The sequence below is a fragment of the Corapipo altera genome, unplaced genomic scaffold (genome assembly GCF_003945725.1).
Source record: "Corapipo altera isolate COAL_440 unplaced genomic scaffold, ASM394572v1 268, whole genome shotgun sequence".
Classification (NCBI taxonomy): domain Eukaryota; kingdom Metazoa; phylum Chordata; class Aves; order Passeriformes; family Pipridae; genus Corapipo; species Corapipo altera.
In genome coordinates, this window is record NW_020884901.1 from 4,117,587 (window position 1) to 4,144,194 (window position 26,608).

The 26,608-nt window shown below is 42.0% G+C and overlaps 1 protein-coding gene across 5 annotated transcripts in view; it reads left to right on the forward strand.

The window, feature by feature from the left end:
- AK8 (adenylate kinase 8) overlaps positions 1–26,608 on the forward strand; it is a 67,318-nt gene that overhangs the window by 35,271 nt on the left and 5,439 nt on the right. For 3 of the 5 annotated variants that reach the window (XM_027650028.1, XM_027650026.1, XM_027650029.1), the window contains 2 exons: positions 5,059–5,200; positions 21,371–21,441. The exons of 1 other annotated variant lie outside the window; for it this stretch is intronic. In XM_027650028.1, the coding sequence (XP_027505829.1) occupies positions 5,059–5,200; positions 21,371–21,441 (213 nt within the window). The remainder of the gene's footprint in view (positions 1–5,058; positions 5,201–21,370; positions 21,442–26,608) is intronic. One more of the 5 variants, XM_027650027.1, reaches the window with a different exon arrangement.

Sequence of the window (26,608 nt, forward strand, 5' to 3'; positions counted from 1 at the left end):
GAATCCTCCGGAGGAGATGATGCTCTCAGGCACATGCTGTGACTCCTGGACATAGTCCTGTGCAGGGCTAAGGGTTGGTCTCGATGATCCTTGTGCGTCCCTTCCAACTCGGTATATTCTGATTGAGAACCTGCGCCTGACTTTTCCCTTTTCCTCCCGGTGCCGCTGCTCGCACTCGGATGGTTGTTTATCGCCGGTGACCGAACCGGCTGAACGCCAAACCTGCCCGTCCTCTCCAGCCGGGGGGCTTGGAGGATTAGGCTCAATTATCGATCAGCCTACGCGACGGCAAATCACTGCTAAATCATTCTCAAACACATTAAAAAACAATTGATACAGTCTCGATCGATACAATCTCTGAGGACCTTAATGTGGGCAAGAAAACAGAATAGGAAAACCCAATTACTCTTTATGAATCATCCAGAGTTTCTAGAGGAATAAGATAAGCAAATCTCATGCTTTGCTAAATTTAGGATTGACAGGACAATCCAGGAAAGTAGCCTTTGGCAGTAGCTTATTCTCAGGGCAAGATGTTAACTGTCAACTACTGGGATCAAGCCTCGGGCATCTGAATTAGCTGTGAAAGTCTTCAGACCCAGCTAAAAAAAAATCTCTATGAGCAGGATGAAGAGTAAATGGACAGTATTGTCAAAAGGACCTTAAAGCTTTTACAGCACAAAGCTGATGGAATTTATATCTGCAAATGCATTTATGCTATGCTTAAAATTGAGGGTTTATGGGTTTGGAGAAGTGAGTCAATACCCTTCAAAAGTCTGTTCTGAAGGGAAATATACAGAGGAGGAATTAATTTATATGTGGTAATTGTATAGCTTGGAGCACTGACAACATTGAAGTTATTGGAGAATAGTGCCCTGTAATCTCTCAAGTGGCGTTTTTGCCTTTCAGACTGTGCCTTTAATGTTCTGTTACTTTTGTCTTGAGCAGATGGTATGATTTTGTAGCTGATTGCCTGATCCAGGTTTCTATTAGTCCTGCAGATCCATGGGCTGGGGAAGAGCTAATAGACCACACTGCTCTGAACTTCATGAGAAGTACCTGATACCTGTGAAAACCTTTGAAGCTCTGAGAAGTAAATTTATTTTTTAAATGGTCTGCTGGAAGGTGCTGATTGACAGCCCTGGAGAGAGAAAATCTCTGGGTGTCCACGCAGCAGATCCAGCATGAACAGCAGCACTTTAAGCCTCAGTTCTCTGTCCCCTGGCTGATCATACCCTTGAATTGATTAGATCACTCCTTAGGTCCTCAGCTGCTAATTCAGCTGGGTAGTCTGGGCCATTAATGTGGTCAGACAGGCTGGGAGATAAAGGAGACAGTGGTGTGTGGTTGGTGTTAGGAGGGAATATATGCATGAATGAGTTGCATTTCTGTGTGGAGCTGGTTGGGGCCTCATTGTGCCCTGTATTCCATGTCTGGTGTCACTGTGACCCTGGTCCACAGCTATAAATGATGCTCTCAGGTATCACTGTAGTGGCTGTGCAGCTTTACTTCTGAGGGATGAATTTTACTCCTGTACCTGATTTCTCACCCTAATAGAGATGTGCTTCCACATTACCTAATGTGGGTAGCTCTTTGTAGCAGCACATTGTAATTTTTACAGGAAACTTACCTTTGGACTTCTCTAATGATAAAGTAAAATCTCTCTCGAGTCTCATTCCCCCAACTTGCAGAGTTGCAAACTCACACAGGCTTATGTTGAAAAGGAATTGATTATTCAAAGCTCTTGTGCTTCATAATCTACTTAAAACATGGGGATTGACTGTCTCATCAGTAAAGCTCTATATTTTACTTTGCTATATACCCATTGGGTCATGTGCTTAAGGCCAGGAGACCTCTGGCTAGTTCCTCACAGACTATGTGCCCCTCCAATTACAGGTTATTAATTTGCCTTACATTCCAGAGACAGTTCCACATGAGTGAAAAGGAATACTGTACTGCAGAGTTCTTCATTACCTACTCTGTCTGTACTACAAAATAAGAATAATACTGATTCCTTCCTTCCTTTTTTTCCTCCTTTTTTTTTTTTTTTTTATTTCCTTCCCTCTGGTCTGTGGAAGATGTTTTACAGTTTTAATGCAGCTGTTTTAAGTGTGACTGTTGCTGTTCAAGGGCAGCTGATGTACTTTGTAATGCCACAGAGCAGCCAACAAGCTCTGTTCCCCCATTGTGTTGAAGTGATAGGTATGTTTGCTAATCAAGAGGAGAGCAGAGCTCGCTGTCTGACTTGTTTATGTTTTATTTCTCACCATCAAGCTTTAGAGGGAGGCACAGAAGATATGTAAGCATCTATATTATTCAGTGATGTATATATGTACATGAGTGAACAAACAACCTGAAGGGTATCACTGATGTCTTCCAGTCACTCACAACTGAAGTGAGAGAGGTGTCAGGGTTACCACATCACCCCAGTGCTCCTCAAAACACCCCAAACCTGCAGTGTCATTAGGTGAAATATTAATTAATTGTCACTGCAGCTTGATTTTTTTTTTCCTCTTGTGATTGCTTCAGTTTTGTTCAAAAATAGCGACCGACCAAAGTGGAGGATTTTGCTCATTGGGGCTCACAGGAGGCCTCGGGGAAGTGATCAGATCCAGGAGATGCCACCAGGCTCCCATCACAATTGCTTTTTAATTTTCTTGTAGGCTGCAGTTTCTCCTTCCCATAAGAAGGGTGGAAGCAATCTGGCCCCTGGAAGTGGGGAATCTCCTGGAATCTGCTGGAAGCTCAGCAGCACAACATACCCACTAATGTCTCTGTGCCATTCCTGGGGCTTTCAGCCTCTACCCTGATTCCCTGTTCATCTCACAGGGATGTCAGCTCTGGCAGAATCCTACTGCAGTTTTACTCATGAGTTTGTAGGTTTTATTCCAATTCCTTGTAAAACTGTTTTGAGCATTCTGCATTTTTTCCCAAAAAAAAACCCCAAACAAAAACAATCCTGTAATTTGGCATCTCCGTAAATCCATGTCAATGATTCCAGTAAGAATTGTCATAAAATAACATGCATCAAGACAAGAAAGTTCAGTGCTGCAGCCAGAAATTCAGGAGCACAGGAAAATTCCCCTGGTCTTTGTGTGGAATACATTTTTGGGAAAGAGAAGGTGGGTTTATTTGTTTTTCTTTATTCTTGGGATGCCTTGGGTTTGTACCAGTTCTCGTAAGCTGGAGGGTGGGCAGAAGAACTGCCCTGCAAAGAGCACTGAAATCCTCCTGTTATCCCTCCCATCCCTGCCTGCAGCTCAGGTCTTGGATAGAGAAGTATCATCCGTCTGAGAACATCCCTGCCTGCTGCTGCACTATTGTAGAGTTAATTTTATGAATCCCATTTTTAATGGAATACCTGGGTTTGCATTGTCATTTTGCTCTTTGTCAAGTGTCTGGGTTTATTCCATTCCTTTTTTTTTTTTCCTTCATTTCAGCAGATGGAGAATATTGCTCTCTTTAACTTGTTCTTTTATAATGTGAAGTGGATATCCTCAATTAATACACTAATCTGTTTTCTAATTAATTCCCTGCGGTTTTCCTCCCTTTTTGCTGGTACATTGAATCCTGAGTGCAGTTCTGTAAACTCAGTAATTTGATTATTTAAAGGAGAAGTAATGAATTTCATGATAGAGGTGCAATGTTAAATTTCAGGAAGCAGATGGATTCTATTACTGCAGTTTAAAACCTGCTCGTACCCGGGGTAGAAATGTGCACTGCTCATAATTCACTCTGCTAAAATACAGGCAGATTCCTGTCAGCTTGTCCTGAAGCGAAGTGCAGTGTTAGAAATCTGACACATACACTCTCCTACAAGCACTTGTTGTTGTATTTTTGTATGCAGATGTGATGGCAGGGTGAGCATCAAAACATCCACATGCCATGATGGGGATTTATGTAGCAATTTTTCTGGCTTGTTTTCAGCAGAGGCACCCGTGTGTCAGACAGAGTGAGCAGATAAAGGGAAGGGGCTCTCCTTGCTGCCTGGGAATTGTTTTGGCTGCTGCTTTGGGAAGCAGCTCGAAGTGATTTTGCTGTCCCTTCTTTGGGGTTGTTTGGCACTGAGCCCAACACATCACAATGGTCACTGGAAAATTTATGGTCACTCAGGTTGAACCCAGTAATTTAATTCAGAGAAAAACCAAGCACCTTCCCCCTCACACCCCCCAATTTACCTGTTTGAATATCTTGACTGAAATATTTTACTTTATGAAGACTCCAGTGGAAATATGCAGGGTACTTCCTTACCACTGTGTCCCATTAAATAGAATTTTTAAAGCTGCATAGTAATTGTAATCCCAGTCAGCATCTTACATCTTTTTAATTTTCTTGTGGGCTGCAGTGTTTCTCCTTCCCACACGAAGGATGGAAGCAATCTAGCCCTGGAACTGGGGAATCTCTTAGGATCTGCTGGAAGCTCAACAGCACAACATACCCACATCTCTTTCCTTCTCTTTCTCTCTTGCCCTAAAAGAAAATAATAATTGAGGAAAAAGAACTTTTATCTCTAAAATTAGGGAGTCATCAATGGAGTAGCAAAAGTAGCTGAAATACATTTTGAAAATTTATTTTCAGTCATAAAGTCTTCAAGCCTTTGGGCAAATTGGAGCAATAACACAGGTCGCCTGTTGTGGCAGAACCATTGGCACCTGCTTGGTTCAACACAGAGTGCTCAGAAATGTCTTTCCTGTTTTAGGATTTCTTTTACACAACTCAGATCATTATTTTTGCATTTTGATAAGATGGTGTCACACACGTCACCGTGACATCGGTCCAGTGTGGCTGACAGAAAAAGCACATTGCAAAATGATGGAGGCATCAGGTTTTACCAAATACTTTACTTTAGTCCTGCAGTTCCCTATGAGTTTGGGGGTTCCATGGTGGCACAGCAAATATGCAAAACCCAACAAGTGACTCCTCTCTCCAAAATCTGTCAGTCACAAACGGGAATAACTCTGTGTGATCTCTGGAGCAGTCTATCCAGAGGAAGTTGTGTGCGTCCTCCTTAACTGCAGGCTCAGCACACAAAATAAATGTCACCTTTTGAATCCTTTGCAGTCCCAGACAACCTTGTTGTGGAGCTCCTGACACAGCGCCTGAGCTCCCTCGAGTGCCTGACCGATGGCTGGGTGCTCTCCGGCTTCCCCAGGGACATCGAGCAGGCAGAGAAGCTGCAGAAATCACAGATTAACCCAAACAGGTAAGAGGGAAATGGAGCAATCACAGCATTACATATATGAAAAAATTGTTTGTGGAAAGATACAGATCTTTATTGATCCTATATATGCTGTTGCATCTTATTTATTTGTGGCTTCCTTAGCTAGCAAAGGGGTCTTGCTTCCTGGAGAGTAGGAGATAGAGCCCTGGCCTTACAAATGCTCCAGATGGCCAAACTGTGGGAGAGAGAAGAGGTTTGTTGTTCTGGTTATTTGTTTGAGTTGCCTCTAAAGACAAACCCACAAGAAACGGATTAAAATTTGGATTATGTCAGAAGTTGTATTTTATTTGCAGCAGGAGGAGGGATCTACATCTTCTTTCTTCAGCACTGGAATAATACCACGGAAATATATTGGTATTGCAAGGAGTTCATTATGAGACTTTTGGGGCTTGTGAAATAATTAAAAACAACATGAGAATTATATTTTATTTGAGCCTTAATGAATTGTTCAGAAATGTAATATGAGAGGCATCATCAGCATCAAAAAAGAACTGTTATGAGTGCCAAGGAGATAAAATAGTGTTACTTTTCGCAGCTGGTCCAAAGGTGGTGAGGATTTGAAGTGCTGGTGGATTCCTCAAAGCTGAGAGGCTTCTCCACTCCCTTCCCAGGGCTTCCTGGTTCAGTCCATACCATTGGCTGGCACAGTGGCCATTCCAAAGGCACACATGGAAATTTGTAGTCTTTATGCTTCCAGGAAGCTGTTCTTATCTAAAAAGCAGGAAAGGTGTGTTACCCACATAACTGTTTAGGTTGGCAAAGTTTCTCTTCCTGTGTCTTCTGTGTTGCTGCCCTGAATTCCCTCCCCACTCCCTGTACAAGGGAGAGGAAAAGATGGAAAAGGGTGAGATTGAGGTGGAGAGAGAAAAGAGGGGAGTGCAAAGGGAGGGAGCTGACAGTCATCCCTCAAGGTCTGAAAAGAAAAGTGTGTGAAAACAGCAGTAGCTTTATTTATTCAAAGATGATTTGCATCTTGAACAGGAATCCATTTTATGAAAAAAAATGGAGAAATAATCCTGAAACTTACACCAGACTCAGTTAAATAACACATTTCCCATGGATTATTCTTCGTGTGCATTTAGAAGGAAGGTCCTGAATCCCTAAACATGTGTCTGAGTCCCAGAGATCAGTGTGAATCCTCAAGTGTGCCCCACGTGCCCCTTTGCAGGATTGAGACCTCACCGAGTGAGGAAGAACAACTCATTATAAAATTGGATGTGTGCAAATTCAGCACTGATCCATTTGTTCAGCTCCCTTTTGCTTTAAAGAGCTCTGCACATTCAGATCTGAGTGAAGAATTTGGCCCCTGCTGGTTCACACAGGGGTTGAAGTAAGGGACAAAAATAGACATTGTGCTCCCTGATTGATTTGGGAGCGGATATTTTCCATGAAGCTGAAGTAGTAGGGATATAAGGGAGAGAGGGTGATTATAAACAAAAGGACATATTGCAGCATAGGACAGCAGGGCAGTAATTCAGTTGCAGTTGTGATGCTAGTTATAAAACACTATCTGCAGAGGTGGTGTTTCTGACATCAGGAGAAAAACCTGATAGAATTATAGCCTTGAAATCAATCTGGGAATAGGATGTAGAAATCTATAAATCAGATACAGAGCAATCTACAAAGTCTCATTTTTAGGAGGGCTCCGTTGATGAAATTAGATTAAAATAAATTTACATATATATCAAGTTTATTATTAAAATCTAGTCACATCAGTAAACAAAATTATTTGTGAAAGAGAATGTTACTCTGGTTTTTGAACTCAGAGTAGACCTCTTTGGCTGATCAGAACACAGAGTTATTGTCTGCTTGTCAAGTCACAAATCTATTCCTTAGAGCTAATAAATGGTTAGTGTTCAAATACTATGTTTTATCTGACTCCCACCTCATAAAGCTACTATACATAATACTAAATTATACAGCATTGAGCAGGATCAGTCTCCTGACTCCTCCATCTTATGGAAAGAAAAACAAACCTAGTAATTGATGGTAGAAAAGAAGGAAAATAAACTTATTTGAAAACAAACAAAATGGGCTATAAAGTTTGTTAAAATGTAATAATAAAAAAACTCATACAGCATCAGCTACTGCATCCAAAGAACTGCCCTGGAACAAAAAGGAAAATAATTCAATTTCCACTGGAGAGGTGAGGTACAGGGTTTTCTTTAAATTAGAATTTGCAGTGGAGTGAGGGTTTGCTGAGTGCAGGGGAACCTGTATCAGCAAAACCTGGCTCCCAAAGAGCTGCTGTCCCTGTGCTCACAGAAGACATGAGCTGCTCTCTGTGTTCCTCCCTGTGAAGCAGTTCCTGCCTAAGTGGACAGGATCCCAATCCTATTGAACTGTGGCAGCCTTTAGGGCAAATGAGGAGCTGAATCCATTCGTGGCCTCTCAGCTCTGGAGTAAAAGACACCATGAACCACTTAGTGCCTACAGAAAGTGGGAATCCACACACAGGTTGGCTCTGAAGCTCTGAACTAATGCAAAGGACTGACTTCGGTTCCTCACCCAAACCACTGTAAAATAGGTATTTTAGCTTTTTTTTTTAATCGTTATTGCTTGAGCAGCAACAAGAAATGTATCATATAGCCATGGGCAGTTCTAATATACCGAAAATTCTATTTAATATTCACCAAAATATTTCTTATCCCTCCTGCTCTCTCCCAAACTTACAGTTAAATAAGATTCAGCAGCAGCAGTGTCATCTGTTGTGAATCTCTGGTCATTACCTTCAGCTGGTCCATGCCCAGCTGTCTGCTGGGTCCAGGCCAGCCTAGGGCAATCAGCAGTTTAAGGATTCCCTGAGCCAGAGGATCTGTCTAATCACCCATTTGCCTTGATTTTGCAGTCTCTTTCTCAACGCTGCACTTCTGGCCAGCAAATCAAATCACATTTCACTGGGTGTCCCATGAAAACGCTTCACTGGTTTTTCCAGGTTCGTTTCTGCTGTGGAGAAACAGTTACAGCCATCCCCTGGTCATGTCTCCCAACACTCCTGATTTTCTAAGCCTCTTGTTGCCTTTCAGTCACCCCTTTCCCAAAGAACTTTGCTCTGGTTATCCTTTCCTTTCCTGGTAGTCATTTCACTCTTCTGATCATCCTGTCTCCCTGTTCTCCTCCTTCACTGCCATTCCAGCTGTTTCTTTGCTGGGATGGGACAGCCAGAACTGCATTCCAGTTTGAGGTCAGCACTGTGTACTGGAGGTTTATGTAGTAGCATAAACATTTCTGTTTCTATCTTATTTCCATGACTTAGAATTGCTGATTTTCTCTCAGATGTGATAGATTTTGGGAGAACCTCTTTTGTCTGTGGACTGTGGTAACTAAACTGTGTCTCTTTCATTGAAAACACACTGAAAATTCCCAAAGTGTCAAAAATCCCAAATTAGTGAGTACAGTCTCAGCAAGGAGCCTAAAGATCCTCTAACTCAAGATTTCTGTGGTTAAACTGGAGCCAGCTTTGCCTTGGAGTTCTCAATCCCTCCCATCTGTGCCAACATGTCCTACATGTCCTGGGATTGCCAGTTCCTCTGTTCCAATATTTCCTTTGTTTTTGTCCATCTGATCTGAATCCAGGCTGGATTGTTTTACATTTCAGTATTGATTAATTATATTACAGTGGTGTCTACAAATAATACAAGTGGACAGACGAAGCTGAGCAGGGGAGGGACAAACTAGAGGATTGACCTCACAGTACATATATAATGTATTTCAAATACCCATTTTTTTCCATATTAAAGTTTTTTCTTCCCCAGTAGAGAAAATAAACAGCAAAGCTGCTCCAATGTGAGTTTTCCAGCTGTGTTATATAGTTTTCAAAATGATGTGGCTGTATCCCCAATTATGTCATCTTTTTACATAACATGTTTAAAGCTTCTTTTTCATCATGCTGCTAAGAACCTGTATTCAAACAGTTTAGGCTAATGAAGTTCCTAATTTCTCAGGTAGAATCTCTGAATATGTTGAAAAGGGAAAAATCAGAATGGAAAAAAAAAAATTTTTTTTTTCTTTTTAACTAGTTGCTCTTTACATGGGGCTTTCATATTTCTGCAGCTGATCCCAATGTGGATTAGGGATAATAAACAGCCTATTAATGGAGGCCTGAACTAGGAAATGGAGTTTGAATCAGCAGCAAAATTCAATGGCTGGCGAAGGTTAATAACTCCATTACTATCAGCTCTATTTTTGAGCCGTTTGAAGAGCTGGGTGTTAGCCTTATCTTGCTCCTCATTAATTGAGCTAATAGAACCCCAGTGACCCCACCATGCTGCCATTATCTGAGAGTTTACCAGACATGGACTGGAATACTTATCACTGAATATGTATTCCTCAGATTCATTTTTATATCAGAAATATTTTTGTTAAAGATTAGCTCTCCTCAGGTTTCTTTTTGCCTTTTCGTTTCTTTGCTCCCTTTTGCAACAGCTACATATTTGGAAATTACATGTAAATGACTTAATTAAATTCCTATCAAGAAACAAGCTAAATCCCAAAATAGTTGCATCAAGGAAACATAATAGTGATTGAATTATTCTGACATGGAAAAATCTTACAGAGCATTTTTAAAACTTTGGCCTAATTTAAATGATGGATATTAGATGTGGTTTTAATTGATGGCATACAGAAATCTGATGAGTAGCAAAGAAGAAATGTTATAATTATATCTTATTTTCTCCTTATTTTCAGAGTGAAAAAATGATGTGGTAATCAAGGTACTAAATCAGTACAATAAAATTGGTCTTCACCAGGGAGAGAGAGAAACAATAGGAAAAGTCCAAGTGACTTATGTAGGATTTGGCTTAATTCATGAAGTAGTGAAAATAATAGGCAGAACAATTCTCTGTTTCAATCATTGCCATTTTTTTCTCAGCCCACTCTTACCAGACCATTCTGTGGTTGCTGGTTTGGTGACTGTTGTCTTCACTAATCCTGATGGGTTTCCTTTTATTATCCCTCTGCATATCGGTGCTGCCACCCCAGCTGGGCTCTTCCTCCTCCGTGACGTGTTCAAATCAAACAGGCTTTGGGTAAAAGTGGGATCTGAAGGGGCAGGATCTCTCTGAGGTCAGTGGGGTGCTTGTGAAACAGAAGCTTATTTTGGGAAGTGGGTTTTAGGTGATGAATTTTTGTCTTCCCCATCCCAGCGGAGGTACTCACCCTCTTACTTTTGGTGACTGCACCCTCAGCTGTGCTCTGAGGGACCACAACACTCTGGCCCCTACCAAAATTCCAGTATTTACTGGGCAAAATCAGGAAATCTTCCTTTCACCTGGACTGGCAAATGACTTGTCTGCTTCACCCAGTGAGTGGCATCAGTTTAATCCACAGTTCCTTTTCCAAGCTACAGTCATTGTGCTCTCTCTTGATGCAAGTGCTGGGAGACTTAATCATTGGCAAGATTTTAATGAAGTCATGTACCTTTGTCTCCTGATCTGCTTCTGTTGGAAGAGGCATTGCTGAGCTTGGTGTAAGGGGGAAAATCTCTCAGGGGATCCCTCACCTTCTCTGAACCAGCTGGGCACAGAAAGGTGTGCAGTGCTCTGGTGTGAGGCCCTGTTCACCCACATGTAGTGCAAAATTCCCTCACACAGACTTTTTCCCACAGAAAATCAGTGGAAGCAGCTCCTTACAATGATTTCCAAGGTTTAGCCATCAGTGGGGAATCCTCATTCTCTGTTCTCCTCCTCCTCCTCCTCACTAGACTGTGCTCTCTCTTCCCCCATAACATAACACTAATCTGAATAGAAGCTATTGCTCTTAAATAATCCAATAGATAGAAAATTGGATGATTACAATAAAAAGATTATGTCACTTCTGCTGCACATTCTGCCTGACCTATATTGGTACCATAAGAGCCTTTCTCTCCTGGGGAAGGGCATTAATATGCATCTTGAGCCAGCAATAGAAAAACATCAAATGCAGTTTTAAAATCCTTCTAGGGGCTTTCTGGAGGATGCTGCATTTGCTGTCACAAGCTGATTCTGCTCCAACAAGAATAGGAGGTATATTTGGCTTCAGTTGTGGGAGGCAGGGATTATTTTTAGAAGTTACCTCATCTCATGCAAGCTCCTTTTGATGGCTGGAGTTTGTTTGGTGAAATCCTGGACGCAGCAATTAAGGAGATCTCTGATCTCAGCAAGCTTCCGAAGCCTCCAGGAAGAGAAAGAAGAAAAGCTTCTACTTCTAAGTAAATATTTTTGGTTTTATTGTTATTTTTAAGGACCCAAAACCACATGCACAACTCTTTCATTCTTTTTGCTGCTTAAAGAAGGATTTGTTGGTTGTTTTTTTTTTTGCAGTAGCTATCTCTAACAAATAACAAACGTTAGGAAACCTGAAGAGTTTCTGTCCTCATTGCCCTTATGTTGGAACTGTTTTTCTTGGAAGTTACCACCAGTATCAAGGCTGCCTTTCTGAACTCAGTACTGAACTGAATAGAGAAAACTCTGTAAAAACAGTAGAGTCTGGGCTACTTTTCATGTTTTTGGCAATGGTAGCAAGTTTTAGACAAGATTAACCAAACCAACAATGTCTCTGCTTTTCCCACATGGGAACACAGTTGAACTGGGAAAGTTCTGGGCTCGATGTTAATGCTTTCACTGCTTCCTCCCAAAGTGCTGAGAAGTCTCCATGCTCTCCAGGCACAGCTCCCAGCTCCTCCTTTGGCTGCCAGTATTAGATGCCTGTGTAGTAGCAGCATTTTGATCAAGGTGACTTTGAGTCGGTGACATTGGGTTGTATTTCAATCTTGAAGAGTCCAAAAACTTTGATGTCAAATTTAACATTACAGGAAGCTTTCTGTTGGAACACTTGCCTGTGCAGTTTGGAAGGAGCTACCTAAGCCAGGCAACACTGCAGAAAGAGGCAAGATCCCAGAAGTTTGGTCAGCTTCTCAAAAGTCCTGTGTCCTTCCTGCTCCCAATCACTTCTGGGCAAAGAACTGGCTTGTGTCCCTACAAACAAAAACTGTTTACTGTGGGACATTATTTGAGATTGTCTCTAGTTCCCAGAAGAAACTGAGGATTTTTACTGAACCTTGTAGCCAAGTTCTCATGTTTGCTTTTAAACTTTTCCTGTATTACTCAGGAAGCTGAGCTGAGGAGAACACTGGAAACTCTCATGTTTCCATCTTGTCAGGGGAAAACATGTTATTCTGAGAGGAGCTCTGAGAACTGCCTGAAAGAAGAACCAGACTTTTAAAATCCTAGTTCACAATGACAATTTCGTGGTACTAATCTCTACAAATCAACAGGAGTCGTTCAGGACATTCACCTAAGACATGGCTTTTGTTTAAGGAATGAAAAGAAACAATTATGGAAATGAAAGTGTTATTTAAATAGTGGCCAAGTCATCTAACTGTGGTTTTCCCCTCCACCCTAATCTTTGCTTAAGTCTTTATTCACACCTTTTGGGCACCAAAGAGCACCCCCAGAGCTCACTGAGCTCTCTAGTCCTGGGTTCCCTGGGGTCTCCCAGTTTGCTGTCCGTTTATCTTGCTCTCCATGACTGACTCCAGTGGGATCCAGCGATGCTCCAGGTGCTGAGGGAGTGCTGTAGCTCTGGCCCTGAGGGATCATCCTGCAGCTCTTCTCCAAGGCTGTTTGCTACAGAGTCACTTTAACAGTTTTGCTAAGATGGGTCTGTAAGAAAAAGCTGTGGCTGCACAGTCATGCACCATCAGTGCAGTTCGTGGAATGTAACACTGATTGGTCTCTCAGGGTAAAATATTATGTGCTTTTTCAATTCTGATTATTTCTTCATGGTCTAAAGCAGTCATTTGCAGCATTTCGCCTTAATTAACTCAGCAGTTCACACACAAATAAGAACCATATACATGCAAGTCTGATTTTGTAGCATTTAGGAGCTTTTTGTAAGGAAGATACTGGTTTCAAGATCTGACTGGAACCAGAAAAGCTTCTGAAAAATAAATGAGGGAGAAAAACTTTAAATATAAAGGTGCTGCAGCATTTTGATTTAATTTACCAATGCATTTACTTTGCATTGGGTAAGAGAACATATATAGATAAAACTGATGAGAGTTTTGCATGTGTGAAAACTGGATGAAGAAATTTAGTGTGTGAGAAAGCACAAGGGGAAGGGAGGGCTGGCCAGTGTTGTCCAGCATCTCACGTCCTGTCAACCTCTCACCATTTACTTCAGTAGTGTGGTAGCAAGATTTGTTCGAATATTCTTCTGACTAAATGTAGCAAGGCCACCTTTATGTCTGTACAGATTAAAACTCAGTTTATGAGCTCCATAATTACTAGAATTCAGGATTTCTGGAGTAAAAAACTCGGGCAGGATTGTGCCAGCTGTGCTTTGATTTAGTGGTCTCTTTGGATCTGAGGCTAATCCCAGAGTAAGGCTTTACTCAGAGCTGGTGTGGCTGGCAAAATTGGCCCACCCTGAAAATCATCAGCAGAACAGGCACTACACTGCTTTTGCTTGGATTCTCCAGGCTGAAGATCTGGGAAGACAAGTGCATCAGTCTGTAGCAAATACAATACAGCTTGGGTGATTAAAACTGACAAGTAATATTGCATATTGAATGGAGACTAGTTTGTCATTACCATGAGGATTAGAAAGTGTAATCTTCATTAAAACATCAGTGGATTTACTGCTGTTTGCCTTGGAACAAGATATTTGCTCGGAATTTTCTGGTAAGTAAATTTAGTAAGTGCAGGGCAATTTAAGAGAGCAGAACTGAATACTGTCATAGCTTATCCTGCAGGAAAGATGTAGGAATGATCCCTTATGCCTGACAGATGCACTGGGTCTAATTCTATTGCCTTGGATCACCTGCAGTCACATAAATGTATTAATCACTATCACTTAAATTGGCTTCCTTTGGCTCCAGTGTAAGTGGTGACCCAGGGGTTTTGTGCCATGCAAGGATCATATTTTCTGCCCCCAAATTCATTATGTTTACCAAATTCCCTTTTATGGAATGCTGTCCTTTTAAGGCTTTAAATACATTTTGTGAAAGGCTTTTATCTGTCCCACAGAGGCTTTTAAATTTATCCTTTTCTAACACATTCTGTATTTCTGAGCTCAGTAAGGCACTGCCATGCTTCTTGCATGGTAAAAATAATTTTTTAAAAAATTGTGGTTGAATATTGTTCTCATATAAATGGTGGTTAATATCCCACTGATACACACTGGGTGAACAAGCCACTGGACAGTCTGTTCTTTTCATAGAACTGACCAAAGCTCGGGGTACAGTAGGTTAAAACAGTAATTGTTTCATTTAACCTTCTAGTAAGTGCTACTACTTCTGTGAATATAATTTAAGGTGATTTTTAGGCCTAGTATATAGGAAGAGTTCCTCCTCATATACTTACAGTGAAATAAAAAGATTCATATTGGCCATGAACGTGCCTCAAAGTTAAAGTAAAAAGAAACAAAATAAAGAAATAATGTGGTTTCTCAACCCCCTGAGTCCTGTGGGCTCCTCAGGTTGACGTATATTTTTCCTAACAGGGTTTGACTAAACTGTCAAAGCCAAGTGGTGGTGACTATGGGGAACCTGCCGTATTTTTGTAAAGTTTACTTTCTCCTTTTAAAAGTGCAGTTTCCTCACAGAACTCTGCCTCCAGTTCTACATTTCTAATCTCCATGGATGAGGCTGCACGGGATTAACTGCCATAGGAACAAACCCCAAGGTTTCATTCCACCAGCCAGAATATAATCTCATCTTGGAAACTTGCTGCCACATTTTTTTCTGTTATAAGTGTTACTGCCAGTCCATTCTACTGAATCCAGGTTTTATTAGCTTTCCATTGCTGACATACATTTTGCTTTGTGATGATGAAAGAATTCAGTGTATTCCAGTTCTGTAATTAGAATCACCGAATCCTAAAGGTCCTCAAAATCCTTAAAAAGGTTGGAAGAGACCCTTAAAGCCATCAAGTCCAACCATCAGCCTGGCACCATCACCATGTTCACCACTAAACCATGTCCTCAAGTGCCAGATCCACACGTTTTTTGAACACTTCCAGGGGTGGTGGCTCCACCACTTCCCTTGGCAGCCTGTTCCAATGCCTGACCACCCTTTCCACGAAGAAAATTTTCCTAGCATCCAACCTAAACCTCCTCTGTTGCAACTTGAGGCTGTTTCCTCTAGTTCTTGCAGCAAGTAACTGTTACTCTGAAAAAAAACATGCAGTGGAACACAACAACCTCAGTGATGGCAGGAGAGAGGGTTGGACACAATGACCGGGGAGATCGAGGATCAGATTCAGTTCTTAAGGTCTTCTGGCTGCATATTTGCATTTCAGACCTGGGAATTTTGATCAGCACAGCTTCCAAAGTGTCCTCTCTGCCAGAGCTTGAGAGTATCTTCCTAGGATTTCTTAAGCATCATGTTGTTTCACTGCTGAGAGCGGGAGAGCTCCGGGGTCAAGCTGAATGTTTAGGTTTAAGTCCTACCTCGTAGAGAATTTCTCCACTTGTTCCTAACTTTCTCCTCATGATGTCTTCCTCCTCCCCACCCCTACCTGACCCTGCTAGAGCTCTCAACTGTTGTTTTACCTTGTTGATGTTTTGTCTATATTTGCCTTAACCAGATGCCCCTCTTTGCATGCAGCACTGGGACTCATCCCCTCTCTCCTATCAACAATAATTAGCCTTGTAAGACTAATGGAAGAAATCGTGTCTAATTACCCTGTTGAAGGCCCAATTATGTTATTAACATTTGTGGGCTATAAGCTAATGATGAGGAGAGCCTCTCATTTGCATAGCATTAAGTTAATTGAGCTGGAAGCTATGGGGTGGAGAGCAGTGCTGATAGCAGGATCCTGTTACAGAATGGATAATGATGACCGGAGCAGGACGATTCACCTGACAGGTTTATTAATTAACAGCTATCTGATTACCTCAAAGAAATGGCAAGTGGCAGTGCTTCTGAAAGAAGCTGCAGTATTTTTTTTAATGGAAGATGTGATATCACTGTGGATATTCTGGGGTGATTTGTGGTAGTGGCACTGTGAGCTCGTTCCTGGAAGCCGACACAAAACCCTGCCCTGGGTTCCTCCCTGCCCTTAAAAAACCTGCTGCAGAGGTTTAGTATTTCTGAATATGCCTAATTCTTACAAAGTCTGTGCCAGTGAGTTGGGGTGGTTGCATGAACCATAAATCTTTAATTGTTATGTAAGCTGGAAGTTTTGCCCTCGGAAGAAGCAGAGGATTTGATTGTGTAAAAGGTGCTTTTCATTATGGCAGGATTCTGTATTGTGTTAGGGAGAGAATAACTACAAACATTCAGCTTTCTACGTTTTCCTGATATGTGCAAACTGCAAGTGGAGGTGAGTGCCCTTACCTTCAGTTTATTTCTTGGTACAAACAGTTATGCAAAGTGGTTAAGCCTTTTAAGGAACAGTTCTAAGAAGAAAAATCCATCTTTTTCTTTTTTGATAGATGTCACATTCTGTCTGATTAATTCCAAACACATTGTAATTCATAACAGATTTAGACAGAGTCTTGTTTGAACTAGAGTATCTTTTAGAGGAAAAAATCACTCTTTAAAAGTTGCCTGTGCAATCAATCCAAGCCTGAATAACTTACTACATAGTTACTCATCATTAGAACCCCACACTCAGTTCTGAATGTATCTGAATGTCAAATATAGTTTCCATTCAGCAGATCTCTTATATTTTTTTTCTCTACACTGAAGAGCCCAGTGTTAATCTCATGAACTCCAGACCTTACCTAGTGACTAAGATCCCCAGTTCATCTTTGAACAACCTTTGCCCGGGAAAAAAAGAAAACATTACAGATTTTAACCTTTCAGATAATGACTTTTTATCTGTTTTGGTGGCCTGGTGATTAGTGTTTCAATAGTAACAGACTTGTGAAGAGCAGAGACCTATAGATAAAATATATTCATCATTACTTCCATGGAATATCCTGAGCTGGAAGGGACCCACAGGGATCATCGAGTCCAACTCCTGGCCCTGCACAGAACCCCAACAATCCCACCCTGTCCCTGAGAGTGTTGTCCAAACCCTCCTGGAGCTCTGGCAGCCTTGGGGCTGTGCCCACTGCCCTGGGGAGCCTGTTCAGTGCCCAGCCACCCTCTGGGGGATGAACCTTTCCCTGAGATCCAACCTGACCCTCCCCTGACACAGCTCCAGCCATTCCTGAGGACTCCAGGAGCATCCTCCATCTCCTTCCAGCCTGTGATGGTTCAGAGCTTAGTGCCCACAACTGTGTAGAAATCACTGAAAAACGTTGTTCAGGAAAACCAGCACAATGAATAAAAACCTTTAATGGAATTTAAACCTTCCATCCTCCTCGTCCTCATTAGCTTTCTGTAATCACCAGCCCACATAATCAGTGTGGATAGAAATATCTTTACCATATAAATTGGATTTTCTCCAAGGTGTTCTGCAGTTCACTACAGTGCCTGGCTGTGTAAAATAGACAAACAGAGCATCGAGATCTGATAGAGCAGGAATTATGTATTTAATTCAGTTTTCTGTATAGAGTGCTCATAAAAGCTTGATCATGATAGAGGGGCCAATAAACATTTGGGAACATAAATATTTCTGTAGGAAATGGCTTTGTGAAACATTTAGTTGTAGAGTAATAAGAACAGAGAAAATCAGGATAACAGAAATCTCAAGGTACTGATCTGATGGCTTGTATATGTTGCAATGATAATAATGTTAAGGGAGAGTTTTTATAGAACCAGTAGCACCAAATACATTGAGTCCTGCCCTTTTTACTAATGAATTTATTTTCCTGTGCTTACCCCACTTGCTGCTTCTGCTGCTCCAAAATTCAGCTTTAAAGTTGAAAAGCAGTGGGTGGCACCTCGGGGGGCTGAGCTATTCCTCTGCTTGGACACAGGGGTGTAAGTCCTCTGAATTTGTGTGAGCTGTTTTGAGCAAAACCTTGGAATCTTGGGCCATGATCAGACGTTCCAAATCTGCAGAAGGCCAGACAGTGCTTGTGGCCAGGATGAACTGCAAGAAAAAATGCACCTGTGTGAGGATTTCAAGGGAAATCCTTGAAACTCTCTCTCTTTGTCTTTCGTTTTTCTGGAACATCCATTACTTGTGTATTTAGGCATCAGTCCAGCCAGACAACACACAAGGAAATATATTTTAGGAAAACACACATCAAAAAGTGTTTTAAATGGCCAAATTGTAGTACAAACCATTCTGGCAACACAGCTGGTGCTCTGTCAGTCTGGAGGGTAGAAAATATGAAGAGAACCCGTAAGAAAAATAAAAGCAACCTAGGAATAGCTAATCAGGTTAGAAGGGATGTTTTGGCTGCAAGGATTTTGAGGGCTGTAGAGAAAAATAGAATAAGATTAGAAAATCTTTGTCCATCCTGTGTGACAGATGTGGGAGAAGATGGAATCGTTTGTTACTTCTCTTTTTTTCCTCTGCAAACAGCAGCAGCAATGAGCTGGCAGGCACAGTGAAATGCAGTTAGCAAAAGTAATGGGAGTTGAAAGTTTGACCTTTTGTGATGGAAATTTGATATGAAAAAAGGGTCTTTTGATAATTTCTCTATCCAATCAGATATGGGAGATGTCTTGATCCTGTTTCCTCATTTGCATGCTGACTGATCTCATTTGAAAACCCAATCATTCAGAAATATTGGGACGTCAACAGAAATGTTACAAACAAGGAGTTGTTTTATCTGAAAGGTCTGCAGGATGTCATCTCTTGTTTTTCACTCCAGTGGCCTGATCTCTTCTTCATGATTCCATGTTTTTATTGGCAGGATAAGTTGAACATATTGAAATGCAAATAGCCCCTTCCACATCGAACCAAAATATAGGAGCTTTTCCTGTGTGATTGATTATATCCAGGGCACTTCAAAAGAAACAAAGAAAATACTTTCAGCAGTGCCTCTGATTCCTTGACATTGCCAAGTTCTGACGTTTCCTGTTAGCAATCACTGGCACAGAGTGATTCCTGAGCCTGGGCTCACCTCTGTTCTTCCCCCGTGTAAGACCCACGTTGCTGCCTCTCCCTGTTCCTGGGATGTGCCTGAGCTCACTTTGGCTGCACAAACACACTTTTTCGTTATTAACAAACACTCTTTGTCGCTGTCCCGGGTGCTGAATGTCATAAATGCATTTCATGGATTTTGCCAAATTGCAGAGGTGTTTAATCCAACAGTGATAGAATTCAAAGCCTCCCAAGATCACACGTTGGCTTTCAACCATGTGTGGAACTGTCCAGATGATTATCTGCCTCATCAGATTTCAGAGCCGAGGCACTGCCCACTTAGGAGAGTTTAGGATCAACTTTATCTCCCAGACAATTTAACCTTCCTATTTTCTAGAACAGGCAATCCAATTTCCATTTTACTCAACCTCCCAGTGGGTTAATGACAGGTTTTCCCACTGTGTGACTGGTGTCATTATCCCTAATTTCTGAGCCTACCTATTAAATTAATTTCTTAAGCCAAAATTTTGCATTACTTAACCCAGAAGCTTGGCACAAATTATCAATATGTGGTAACTCTCAATAAAGAAAATTATTTTAATTTTTTTTTTTTTTTTGCATACTACTTTTTTAAAAGCAGGGTCAAGCTATATGATAAATCTTTTTTCTTTAGTAGCCCAAGATTTTTTTTCCCACCTGTTTCTCCACCTGGACAACCTCACCCCTAGCCTGCTAATCTGAGTACTGTCCTGGGAAATGGGATGTTCAGGTCCTTCTTTCTGGGGCTACTTAAACTTGCTCTACTTTTTAGAAAAAAGTAAGTATTCGCTGACTGTAGGTCTCTTGCCTCCCTGGTGAACACCTGCCTTGGCCTGCAAAGACATTCTGCTTTTCTGGTGGAGGGCACTCCATAGGGATTGCTTTCCAAAGCCAAATCCTGGAGGGATAGGGAGAAAAGGGATGAACCAGATTATAAGATTTACATAATAGTGTATCTTGAAAGTCATTGAGTTGCTGTTTGTTCAACACTTTGCAATGTAAAGCTCTAAATTAGACAGGGGGTCAGGATTTACCGTGGTGTCCCCCAGGTGGGTGACAATACACCTCAGTAGGGACCCTTGGAGGTCTGAAGTCATTACTGAGCCACAAAGAGAATATTCACCCAGCTTGTTGTTTATTCAACAGATGTGTGGGATGTTTATCTGACGGCACCTAATTTCTTCAGCAATACTTGTACTTCTGTGTATGGGCTTGGGATTTCACTGCTGGAGGGACGTGCCTGTTTTGGCTGAGGACAGGAGTAACTTGACTGATAGGGCTCTTCAAATCCAGAGAATCCTTTTCATCAAACCCTGTGGCCTGTCAGCTGTGGGGGAGTGCTTTGTGAAGCTGCAGGAATGGCAAATTCCCCCATTTCTTGTGTAATAAACTGAAGTTGTTGGGATGAGTAGCTGGCACGACTCAGCAGCTCTCTGAATTAGACACTGAGCATTCTTCCAGATGGGAAATCAGCCTCCTTCATCTCTCATGTATTTTAGAATATCAAACCATGTAAGTTTAAACACCATGTATTATTCTTGATAACCACAGCAATCTAGCTCTTCCTTGCTGGATTTCTTTAAATATACTCCCCTCTCCACCTTCTCCTTTCGCTTCTCAGTATTAAAAACAAAAAGCAGCTCATCGTACCAATATTTTCTCTGTGGTGAAGTCAGCATAGAATAGCAGTGTCCAAAAAGTTGTAAAACAAAAGACTATCATATGTTGCACCTTTTAATCATGTAATTGCTGAGTGACATTTAACTCTGAGGCTTTAAGTTACTCCTTTGTCAGCCAACCTTCTCCTGCTGCCCCTCTCATCCCTCCCTCCTCCCAGAGCAACCTGCTTTTGCAGAGTAGTGCTTTAACTACACTGAAGTTTGGCTGGGCTTCTACATATTACAGCAGCAACACGAAAGCAAACAATTGAAGTATTTGAGAACAATGAAATATGTATGGCTATCTGTGACAGCCCTATAAAGCAGAGCAATTAGCCACGTAATCCGAGAAAGCCAAAGCCACCGGCAGCCCACGGTTCCCTATTAGTTAAATGCTTTTTGTACGTCCTCATCCCATCAAATCAACTAACACTTCCTTTAATTGGTTCATGAATTATACAGCTTGGCTGCATTATAATTTAATCACCAGTAAACATTCCTGGGGCCTGCTGTAAAGTGTATAGCGCTCATTAATTCCTTAATTTCAGCAGATGGAAGGGGAGATCGGATGAACGGTGGCAGTACAGAGCGCCTTGGGCAATGGAAGAAGGAAAAAAAGGTGGGGGGCCGTTTAGATTTTTTTAAGGGCTGTCAGAAACTCAATCTGTGAGCTGTCAGCAGCCTGGACCCGCTTCCCCCCCCCCTCCTCCCCCTGCCTTCACCCCACCTACCGCTGCAAGTGACTGACGGATTCATATGGAGCCTTGTCAAGCCGTCTTTAAACATCAAGCCAGCGGGTAAACCAAGCCCAATGTAAATTAATTCTTGTCTTACGGGCCCCCCTTTCTCTGTCCCCATGAATATTTCATGGCGGGCAGCATAAATATTAATTCTAATAGCTCTGCACAGTGGTTATTATTTCTGTTTTATGACAAATATTCATAAAATATTCAGGACCCTTTTTTAGAACATTTACACACTTGATTGTGAAATTTTCCAGCTTCCTGGGGACACAGTAAACATATTGGGGTTCTCTTGATGGACTTTTTTCTCTCTTAATTAATACTACGCCACATTAATATTTAATCAGATTTAGTTTTCCTTTCCCCAGAAGTGAACCCTATTACATTTGAGGATTTATTTGACAGTATTTAAACAGGGAATTTTTATTCCCTATTATGAAATTGGTTTCCTTTGACACATATATAAAATGACACATTATAATCCATTCCTTTATTCCCTCCCCTTACCCCCAGTTTTTTGGTGTCAGTTCTTTTATTTATTTTTACATCCCAAATATCTTACTAACAGCAAAAGTTAGTGTTTAAATGGTGGGGGTGGGGGTTAAGTATCATTTACTATAAATTTGATTCAATTTATATAATAAGGAAGAAAAGTACAGGTTTCCTTGTTAGGAGCAGGAGGTGCCAAAGGAAAGCTGCAGACAGGTAGCAAAGGCATCATTTCTGAGATGAGTTTGCTGGCTCTTAACCCTGGAGCTCTTGCTCCACTCAGATTTGCTTTGCAGCATCTAATTATTGCAGGGGAGGGTTGCAGGGATCTGAGGAAACACTTGGGGAAGGGGGTTCAGGTTCCTGACCTTGGGCCTCTGGGGCTGCAGAGGCTGTCGATTATCTGAGGTGGGGTTGGATTAACCCTGCCCAGGGTGGGAATGGTGCCATCCACAACACTCCAGAGCAGTGCTGGCTGCCATCTTATTCTGTGATTCAAAAAGCACCGCTGGAATGAACTCCAGGGGGAATGCAAAGATGCTGGAATAACAGCTGAGAGTAAGGAGGAGGCAAAGAATAAAAATGAGGGGAGAAATGTAAAGCAGTTTTGAATGGAGGTACTAGTGCATCCCCACCACTCCTTGCAGATGGGAAGAGTTAATATTGCCTTCTCAAAAAAAAAAGCTTTAAAAATGCATTGAAGCCACTCCTACAAAAACATCTTCTCTGTCTCTGTGTGCCTTTCACTGTGCTCGTGTGACATTCACCCAGCCCTGAGTCCTGCAGGCCACTGGAAGGGCTCTGCCTGCCCAAGAGCCTGGGGTTCTTGCTGGTGTGAATCCATGTGATGCCCATGGAGCTGCTTTGCTTTATCCCAGCTTGAATCCAGCCCCTTGTTCTGTCAAACAGGCAGCCAGTGCCTGTTCCCACTGTGTGAGCTGGAGTGGGATGTTGCTGGTGGGGTGGGACATGGGAGGGACCCCTCACCTCGGCTGTCTGGGCTGGTGGAGCTCAGCACATGGAACTGGTGGGTGGAAAACATCCAATGGAGTCATTACACTGCTGGTGAAGGGAAGGAACATCTGCAGCTGCTGAGGATGTTGTTCATCTCTCCCCTGGCCAGGAGACATGTCCTGGGAATAGTGCCCCATTTAGCTGCCTTTTGTAGTTATTGGGCAGAAATGCATCCATCTGAAAAGATCCAGTGCCTGGAAACAGCTTGTCATCCCATGACAAGGAGCTCAATGAGCAAAACATTTGTGCTGATTAACCTGTGTTTTAGTGCTTATGCAATGTATTTTCCCTCATGGCTGAAACCTAGGGGGTGAAATTACTTCCCAAAATAGACTCAAGCATCTTTCATTAGAAGATATTCCAGTATTTGAAAGAAATCAGTGAATAAAACCTCCCAACAGCTCCTTCCATAAATAAGAGATAAGGATCATTTTATCCATTGCAGAGACAGGCAGAAGGAGTATTTAGGAGAAGGAGTAAACTGAGATTCGTGTCCAGTCAGTAGTGCAGCCTCAGAAGAGCCTTTGTAGTCTGGTTACCCGTGGGCAAAACAGCTGGTTTAGAGCTGCATTGAGAGAAACCTGAACAAGTCTGGGGAAAAGGTTGATGGGATCTGTGTAACCAGTTTTTAATTTTTAAGAGGGGATTTGGGAATGCAGAATGTCATTGTGGAAACAGAATCCTGTGACTGAGCCAAAGTGCTTGAGAAGAGGCTTAGCCAAGGTTTCAGGTTCAAGGTGTCTTTGTGCTACAGGAAAGGGAATATTCTTTAGGGGAACTGATTGATCCAAGTCAATATCTCTGGCTGGAAAGTCAATAAAGACAAGATGGTTTGGGTTTTAGCTGGGATTAGACACTTGGATTCAAATCTAAACTTATCTGTATCTGTCAGCTTGGACCACTAACCTGATTTGCCATATTATTGTGATCATTCAGTGGTGCTACCCAAGGAAAAGACCTTTTTACAATGCAAACTTTTGGTACCTTGACCAAACCTGCCATCCCTCTCCTGTCCGGCTTGTGGTCCTTGTATGATCCACAAGTTTGTGCAGTTTTACACCTTTTTGAGAAACTTTTAACACCCGAAAAACATGGTCAGTTTTATTGATGGCTCCCACAGTTGAGCCAAATTCAGGACAGTTCCTAGAGATGGTTCTTGTCCCTCTGCCACTTCAGTCCATGATGCCCCCCCAGGTTTTCCATGCATTTGTGAGAACTGTGTTATTCCCTTCTCCCCCTGCTTTGGCTGTTTTGTGAATCAAAGGGAGGAGCTTGTGTTTGTGCCAGGGATCACATAAGGGTTTTACCTGCAGTGGCCTTTTAGGGAGCTACTGAATCCTTACACTGCAACAACCTCATCTCTTTCTCAGCTTTATATTTCAATTACAAAAATTGTAGCCATTGCACTGCCAGAACTGAGTCCTCCAGGAGAGTTATTTTCCATGGGGAGTTGTACCAGGTGACACTGTTGACATCTCCATATGGAGTAAGATGTTTTGTGCCTTATGAAAGGCACAAGTTTCTAGCCTTGAATTTGATATTTTTTCTATTTGTCTGCCTGGAAAAGAAGGTAACTTTGTGTCCCTTCCTCTCTTTCTCCCACTCTTCTGTTCTCTTTTGCTCTGATTTACCTGGGGTTCTGTCAAAGTTCTGTCACCAAAGTTTGCTGTAACTTTGAGATCACACAAAGCATCTGATCTTCACATACTTGTTGGGTTTTTTTTTAAAGCAGACTGATGTGGTACGTTGTAAACTGCCAGGAGCACTTGCTAATTTAGTAGTTAATGACAGTCACAGAGAGTGTTTTTCTTGCCCCTGGAGAGGTTTTAGACACAGCTGGGGTAGATTTGCCACTATCAATTATGCACAATTTTAAACAAGAATTGGCCAGCAGGGGCCTCTTTTTTTTTTGCAAAGTACAGAGTGTGAAGAATGGGAATATGGCAGCTGGTACCTGCCTGAGACAGGGAAGATGTATAGGAGTCAAGAAAATAAGGGAAAGATTAATAGCTTACTATTTTTAAAGTTGCAGTTTCAAATCAAAAGTTTAAATGCTGCATTTAAAAGTGGCCCAGTGGTGGTTGGTGTTGTATTTTTGTTTTAATTCCAGCATCCTAACTTTGTTGCAAGGCTTGATCTGGCCCTGGTATAGCCACAAGTAAGTCAGTAGTCTCTGTTTTTAAAAGCCATCTGGGGAGTCAGGATTCTGTCTCAGATATCATGTTGTGTTATCTTTACATCCTTAAATGAAAACGAGGTATGAATTCGATGGGATTTAATGCTTTAGGTCTAATTTCACAGACAATAGTTTTCTAAAAAGGGCTTGGCTTTGGGCTCCACTCCACCAGTGTCTATCCAGAGCAGCTCCAGGTGATGGCAAATGGCAAGGATGAGAATCTGACCTAAGAAAATAGCTCAAGTCTAGAACAGTCAACATCTGTATCCATCCAGGTCAGCCTCATAAAACAGCTGAGTTTAAATTACAGGACCTAAAGGGGTGGAGGGCTGTGGCAGAGCCTCAGTTCTCTGGAGATGTGAAAGCAGCTGGATGGAAGGGCAGTGGAGCCATGGAAAGGGACTCTCCATAGCAGGAGGAGTGTTCCTCATTCCCTAGTACAGGGATACCAGGATTCAGGCACACAGCACTTGCTTGTCTTATGGCAACACTCGTAATTTTTCATTACAGGTACTTTAAGTAGTGACATTATACCCAGAAAACAGGAAAACCACCACCAAATAAATTCTTCCAAGGACAGCTCTGAGCACTGCCAGTTGTTAATAACTTGGATTAGCTGGGTTGGCTGCCATCTGGAACAAATGCAGCTCAGGATTAGTTGAGTGCTGTTGTGTAGGTCAAAAAAATCTTCCTTCACTTATTGTGTGGTTGTGACACATTTTTCCAAAAATGCTGTCTCACGATCAGGTGTGAAATAACAATTCTGCCACCTGTGCCTCACCTTTTCCTCTCTCCCTTTGAGAAGGAAAGCCATCAGGATGCCCTGATGACCTCCAGGATCTTAGATGGTGCTGTCTGAGTAGCCAGAAGTGACTGGAATACCCCTTTGGAATGCCAGATGGCTGGTAGGAAAACAATGTTATATTCCAGCTGTTAGAACTGGAATATATTCCATCATCATCCAAAGGCAACCAGCTCTCATCTGACTGGGTACACAGTGAAGGTGTCATCAACATTATTAATTTGTTGGAATTTAATGTGTCTGGAAGCTGCAAGAGATCAGATCAGTGATGTCAACTACAGCGAGGAAGAGGCAGGATTCTGACACTCATTTTGCCTTTTAATATTTGTGTTAATGGTTTTATTATCAGTGCAACCTGCGAGGGCTGGACCTTCTCCTGGGGGATGGAACAAAGGAGGAGGGACAGAGCTGTGCTTGTGAATCCCTTGGCTCCAGTGCTGCATCCAGCAGCAATGTTGCCACTCAGTGGGAGTCAGGGAGACATTTGTCCTCAGAGACCTGGGAGATTCCACCCAGTTCTGCCCCACAGAGCACCAGTCTGTAACTGGGAGCACCAGTCTGT